Source organism: Hydra vulgaris, chromosome 05, assembly GCF_038396675.1.
Source record: "Hydra vulgaris chromosome 05, alternate assembly HydraT2T_AEP".
NCBI lineage: Eukaryota > Metazoa > Cnidaria > Hydrozoa > Anthoathecata > Hydridae > Hydra > Hydra vulgaris.
Window position 1 is genome coordinate 19,107,028 of NC_088924.1, and position 7,973 is coordinate 19,115,000.

At 26.4% G+C, this 7,973-nt stretch overlaps 1 protein-coding gene across 2 annotated transcripts in view; it reads right to left on the minus strand.

The window, feature by feature from the left end:
- LOC136080664 (uncharacterized) overlaps positions 1-7,973 on the minus strand; it is a 66,639-nt gene that overhangs the window by 17,045 nt on the left and 41,621 nt on the right. For both annotated transcript variants that reach the window (XM_065797605.1, XM_065797604.1), the window contains exons 8-9: positions 7,316-7,441; positions 7,018-7,143 (exon numbers count right to left, since the gene is read on the minus strand). In XM_065797605.1, the coding sequence (XP_065653677.1) occupies positions 7,018-7,143; positions 7,316-7,441 (252 nt within the window). The remainder of the gene's footprint in view (positions 1-7,017; positions 7,144-7,315; positions 7,442-7,973) is intronic.

A 7,973-nucleotide genomic window follows, 5' to 3' on the forward strand; every position in this document is an offset into this window, starting at 1 on the left:
ATATATATATATATATATATATATATATATATATATATATATATATATATATATATATATATATATATATGTATATATATATATATATATGTATATATATATATATATATGTATATATACATTTATTCATATACATATACCCTACACACACACACATATATATGTCAAGCCTTCCCAGGAAGCGTGTGTGGTTGCACGCCTTATTCCTCCAGATTTAAAACAATTTTGTCGGACACACTGACCACGGCAGTTCACATCTTTTAACTTATAAAGTGTTTAAAACTAAACTTAAGTTTAGTTTTATTCTCAGTAGATAATTATCTTCTGAGGAAAAAAAAACAATCCTAAAAAAAAAAGGAAACAAAATTGTAATGAAATATCAAGTTTTAATTAAATAAACTAGAAAATTTAATAATTAAAAAAAGGAAAATAAAAAAAAAAAAATTAAACTTTTGCATTCTTATTTTTAGAGTGGTTGTTGATTTTAGCTTGACACAAGTTAAATAAGAAACATCTTTTATAACAATTTAACAATTGAAAGTTTTGATATTCAATTTATTCACAATTTTTATCAGTTCGTGTAATTAAGAAACTAATTTTACTATGTACTCTAGAACTATGAGAAATTTTGTTAATTTTTTTTTATGTCTTTTCGCTTTTAAAAATGTTTTTGCTTGACTTTGACGCTTTTTCTCAAACTTATATGATAAGAAAATAAAAAAATAAATTGCTATTTATTTGTAAAATATATTATTTGATTAATAAATCTTGTAAGGACAGAAAAATATTAGGCAAAAGAACAACATGGTTTCACTTACAAATGTATTTACCGCATTTGATGCGTGTCTGAAATTGCTTCTTTTATATTGACCAATTTCCAACGCTAATACAAATTACTAGAGGTAATGAACATAATAATTTCTCTGTTTAAAAAGTTTTAAATAGGCTCCTGAAAATTTCGTTAAAAAAGTTCAGTAAATATCAATGCACTAGAGTCCACAAGCTTCTGGAGCATTATCAATAACAATAGTTCATCAGGAAATAAACTATCAGGTTTAAATGCATAATTTGGATAATCCAACAAAAGTGCAGACTATTTCAATGGAGGTAGTGAAAACATATATATATATATATACATATATATACATATATATATATATATATATATATATATATATATATATATATATATATATATATATATATATATATATATATATATATATATATATATATATACACATACACATATAGACAATTAATTACCAATAATAATTAATATTATAACATATTATTTCTATAATATTCTGATGAGTCCAACAGCTCATAACTCATAGTTATGTTATATCTAACTGTTTTATTATAGTCCTTTGAAAACAAGAACACTTTATCACTTATGTCAAAAATTTGTTTAGTTAAACCTTTTTCTTTGGTCCCTTGGAGGTTTGAGTTAATGAGAACTTAATGTACCTGTGTGTTTGTGTGTGTGTGTGTATATATGTATGTGTGTGTATATATATATATATATATATATATATATATATATATATATATATATATATATATATATATATATATATATATTTTTAAACATCTCCCCTTCTAACAAGGCTGCAAGGAACCACTAATTACAGTTGGAAGTTACTGGATGAGAAAAGATGAAGATTGAAGAGCAAGATAACGATTGATGGATGACTTAAAGGATTGCAAATTATATGAATCAGGAAAGCAAGATGAAGGAAACGAATTCCAAAGAGCTGATGTTCTAGGAAAAAAACTAGACAAATAAGAGTTTTTGGAGCACTTAGGAACAGTCACAGAAAAAGGATGAAACTTAATTGAATGACGAGTAACATGAGAATGAATTTTAGTAGATGGCACAAGAGACGCAAGCTCTTTAGAGCAGTGTTCATTATAGTATTTGTACAAAAGGGAAAAAGAAGCAACATTACGACGATGTGATAATGGTTGGAGGTTGGCTGCAAGAGCAGGTCCAACTATGTTTACAATGCGTTTTTGCACCTTGTCTAAAAGAGAAAGGGCATCATTAGAAGATCCGCCCCAGATATGGCAATAGTATTCCATACAAGGCCGTATTTGAGATATATAGAGATAGAGAATAGAATCCGAAGTAATAAAGTGTCGAGCTCGATAAAGAGATGCAACATTAGCAGATGTCAATTTTGCAACAGATTCGATATATGGTTTCCAAGAAAGATTGGAAGTAAGAGTTAATCCTAGAAAATGAAGAGTAGATGACTCATCGGGTACATCACCATTCGTAAATATAGGAAGATCTAAATTATTGTAATAATGATTGACTGAAAAAAATTGAGTTTTATCTGTACTAAAGATAACAAACCCCATGCTGTAGCAGAAGTGAGATCCTTTTCCAGCTCAAATGCTAATCAGAGAGTGTTGGTTTCTTATCACAACAAGAATAAATGGTAGCATCATCAGTAAACAAAGCCACCTTAGATGTGAGAATATCTGGAAGGTCGTTAATGTAAATTAAAAATATATATATATTATACATTGCGCCCGAATTGGTGTCCAAATACGGTTGATGCTATCGAAAACAGTTTAGAATAGCCTTTGATATATATATATATACTTATTTATTTATATATGAGTAAAAGTTCCAGGTAACAAAAGATAAACTATTCAAACCAAGATGAGTATAATATTTTTATTAGATATATTTTGACAGAAGGCCTTTCATATATAGTCTTCAGCTGTGTATGAGATTTACAAAACTATAAAAAATTCCTTATATTGAATTTCCTATAAAAAGTTTAAAAAGGAAGTAATTATTGTTTATATAAAAAACTATAATTAACAAAAATATAGTATAACTTGACTCTTGTTGGTAAGGAAATTTTAAAAGTAATGTCAAAGTAATTACTTTCTGTTTATATATTCATTGTGTCATGTCCCTGTTTATGTAGGTGAGCTTCATAAATAAGAAGTAAATTCTCATTTGAGAGTTTTAACATTAGAAATACTTTAAAAAAAGGTTCATTTTTGTGGCAATTAAAACATGCTGATCAAATTTATCTGAACAAATACCTGTTCTGCATGTGTAGATGTGTAGATTAGTTCTTAACCATAGGTTATTAGTTTTACCAATGTATGTTGTTTTCCATCACATTTATTACATGATAGAAAATAAATAATATTTTTTGAATTACATGATATTGAAGTTTTAATGTACCATACTTTACCAGATGATGTGGTAAAACGGTTAGCAAACTAAAGATACATAGTAAATAACTTACAGCGTTTTGATACGTATTTTAAAACCTTGCATTCATCATTAATAAAAACTGGTTTCTTATTAAAGCTTGATGTACTTATGTGTCTTAAAATATTTTTTGGTTGGCGTTGTGATAGTACAATAGAAGTGTTTTCAAAAACTGATTTTAATTTATTGTCTAAAATAGACAGTTTTAAAATACCATGTAGAGTAGTTAACAAATTTTCAAAATTATTATTTGCAAAATTTGTAGTTACAAAAGGTATAATTTTGTTCTTTTCTCTTTTTTGAGGTGCTGTTCCCTGTAGTCGAGCTTTAAAAATTCCATTATTAATGATTTTTACTGGGTAATTGCATCAAACTAAAAATTGTTTTAGTTGTTGAAGTCTGATTTCCATTCTTGTTGGATTAGATACAAAACAAATGATCCGTTTAGCTAATTTAAAAATCTTATCACATCTTGTACCAAAATTAACATCATATATCGAAGATGATTGGCATTTCATTAGAGTACTACCTAATAATATGGAGTACCAAAATACCACTTTATACAGTGTTGATATCTCTAATCTTTATACTATTATTTCTCATGAACTAGGTTTAGACGCAATTAAATTTTGGATATGTAAACTACATGTATATATATATATATATATATATATATATATATATATATATATATATATATATATATATAAAAGTATATATGTATATATATATATATATATATATATATACATATATAAATATAAATGAATATATATATATATATATACATATATAAATATAAATGAATATATATATATATCAAGGCTCGAATTAAGCGTATCGCGATCGCGAATCGCAATTACTTTTTGCACCTTCACAATTAGTTTTTTCTTAAAATTTGTTTTTTCGCGATCTTTCTTTTTTTCGTGATTATTCTTTTTTTATTTTAGAAGATTGATACTCTATTCGCAAATATTAAGTGTTCTTTTATAGTATAAAACTGCAGTGACTTTTGTACCGATAATTTTTTTAAAGCGGAGCATAAAGTAAAAAAAAGAAAAAGAAAAGATTTAGAAAATCAATTAGCAAAAATGTTCAAATGCAGGAAAAAGACCGATTGTTTAAGGAAGGAAAAATTTATAAAAAACAAACGATTAAATCCTATTCGAATCAAGAGTACAAGCTAATTATTGCAAATATTACCATATGTATGGAAGGCCGTTTTCAATCTCTCCAAAAATCACCATTGTTTATACATTTGGTAGCTTTACTTGACATTTATAACTGGCCATTAAATGTGAATGATGGAACTTTTGGCGATAAAGCTATCGGTGAAGTTGTTGAACATTTTTCTGAATTTTTAATTGGTGTAGGATGTGATTTGAATAATATACTTCATGAGTGGATCATTTTAAAAGCATACATGTTTCCCATCATAAGTAACAATCAAAATGAGTATTATTTGAAAATTTGGTTAAAGAATGCCGAAACATTCTTGATATTTTTGAACTACTTTTGATTTGTCCTTTTACAAATGCAAAAGTAGAACGAATACTTTCATGTATGAATCGCGTAAAAAAATGACTGGAGAAGTTGTCCTAGACGAGATCTCTTAGAATGTCTACTTCGGATGAATGAGGAAGGTCCTGAGATTGACAAATTTGAACCTTATACTGCTATGGACGAATGGTATAATGATAAAGTTAGATGATTGTCAACAAATTTTCATCGTTATCCGGAAAAAAGAAAAAGAAAGTCAGGAAAAACAGACATTGATCTAGCGACAGTTACAATATCGGATTTGGAAGAAAGTGAAAGCGAGGAAGAAAATTGTGACAACTTTTAACTTTATTTTAGCGCATTGTAACCCCTTAAAATTAAAATATTAAATAATAACTTGTAATGGCGTATGATTTTTTGCTTAGTAAAAATAATTTTTTGTTAGTAAAAATCCATTAAACTAGTGAAATGATTACAAAACGATCAAAATATATATGATTACGATCTAATGCTTATTCTATTAGCAATCAAAAAAAGTATTAGATCGTAAAAGATTCTATTATTTAGACACATTTTTTTCTTTCGCTTTATTTTATTGAATGAAAAAAGTGAACGTTAACTTTTATTAAAAAATACATTGAATGAAAAAGCAAACGATAGAAATATCATGGGAATTTGATAAGGTTACTTAGATAAGAAAACTTACTTAATAAGAATTTAATTATCATTCTTGTTTGTGATTGTGCGGGTTTTCATGAAAATGTTAAGTTTTAACATTTTATCACGATAATGTTTTTGTCATTTTTAATAGTTTTTTATAACTGTTTCAAATTTATAGATTGTTTTGTTAGAGTTTTAAATAATTTTTTTTACTGCTAAAAATTTATAGAAAATTAAATATTCTAATTGTTTAAAACAGTTTAAAATATGTAAATAAAATAGAAAGTGAAATAATTAATTAAAAGAAGATTATATCAAGTTCATTGATTTTACAAAAATACAGCCGTTAGATTTAATGCAGATTTATAGAAGATTATATCAAATTCATTGATTTTACAAAAATACAGCTGTTACATTTAACGCAATATAATAATAGTAATAATGTAAATTATAACTAAAGCTACTTTACAACCGCTGAACGTAAATGTTATGACATCTTATGCAAAAATGAGACTTATTATATATGTTATTATAAATAAGTTAAAATAAATAATGCCCCCTCCCCTCCGGCGGGAGTGGAGGAGGGGTTATGAGCAACAAAAAAATCACGAATAAATTTTTTTACGTTAATTCGAGCCCTGTATATATATATATATATATATATATATATATATATATATATAGATCTATAGTTTGTTGTTATGGGAAGAGCGGAAGGAAAAAAGTGATTCTTACGCCAACACATACGTCACTTTTAATTACTTTTGACTTTCGTCCAACATTTGCGTTTGTTATATATAGAAGGAGTTTGTTATATATAGAACCATAGGAGTTTGTTATATATAGATCCATAGGAAAAGTTTTCTGAATCATATCTTTTTGGCATTTCAAGATATACTTCTTTTTGTATAGGGCAGCAAAAAACTTGTAAAAAGTGTTACACCATTTTAAAATTGAATTTTCATAGAGAAGCTTTAATTTTTTAGTGTTTTAGATATCATTTTTGGGTTCCTCTCCCTAAAAAATAGTTAGGTACACATATTCAACACTATTAAGCAAGTATTTCATAAGTTAAAGCTAATTGTGTAATGTCTTTAGCTTAAAAAATAAATGCAGCTGAAAAAAATAATTAAAAAAGAGATTGGGACTGAGTATCAGTATCTCTGAAACCGTAAGGAGTCAAACACTATAATTTAGAGGGAAGTTTTTTTTTCATTATTATAAAAATGTATTCCAAAAATTATCAAAATCTGAGATGACATGGTGCTGAAAATTTTTTTTTTGGATTGATTTGACACAGAATTACCCTTTGTTTGTTCTATGGAACTTTTTTGATGAACAGAAAAGTTTTTACATTTCTACAAATTCTAGAAACAGATAAATAACTCATTTGACACACCTAACTCCCATTTTACGGGTCCTCATTTGCTAATAAGTATGTAATATATGATTAATATTTTACACAAATATTGATATAACATTCCTGTTTTTATTATGTTGAATTTCCTATTGTTAATAAAATGGAAATTTAACTACCTGATAATGTGGCACTAATGATTATTCTTAAAAATAAAAGAGATAAACAAACTATAAAAATATTACAAACAACTGACCAACACAACTGTTGTTTTCGAATATCCACCCAGCCTTGCAAGTACATTTGTAACTTCCATTAGTGTTCACACAATCACTGTTAGTAAAGTTGCAATATTTAGCCAACTCATTGCATTCATTGACATCTGAAAACAATTATAAAGTAATATTCAAAAAAACTTATTATTGAGAATGTCATTTAAGACAACATATATAAAGGTAGAACAAAAAAATTAATTACCTGATAATGTGGCACTAGTGACTATCCATAAAAATAAAAGGGAAAAACAAACTATAAAAACATTACAAACAACTGACCAACACAACTGTTGTTTTCCAATCTCCACCCAGACTTGCAAGTACAATTGTAACTTCCATTAGTGTTCACACAATCACTGTTGGTCAAGTTGCAATATTTAGCCAACTCTTTGCATTCATTGACATCTGAAAACAATTATATAGGAATATTCAAAAAACTTATTTTTTAAAATGTCATTTAAAACAACAGGTAGAACAAAATAGAACAAAAGGTAGAACAAAAAACTCTCTTTATTTTTAAATCGGTAACCATTAGTAGCAAGGTAACCATTAGTAGCAAGGTAACCATTAGTAGCAAGGTAACCATTAGTAGCAAGGTAACCATGAGTAGCAAGGTAACCATTAGTAGCAAGGTAACCATCAGTAGCAAGGTAACCATCAGTAGCAAGGGTAAACTTTATTACCTATTAACAGTTACTTTAAAAGTAAATGTTTGTTTAGCATTGTTATATTGCTATTTATCATGTCTTACTTTACTTTTAATGCGAAAAAGTTTTATCTCAGTTATTTTGTCACATAAAATTTTGCTACTTGCTTTGTATTTGCTACTTTATATAAATTATATCTGTATCAATATATATATATATATATATATATATATATATATATATATATATATATATATATATATATATATATATATATATATATATATATT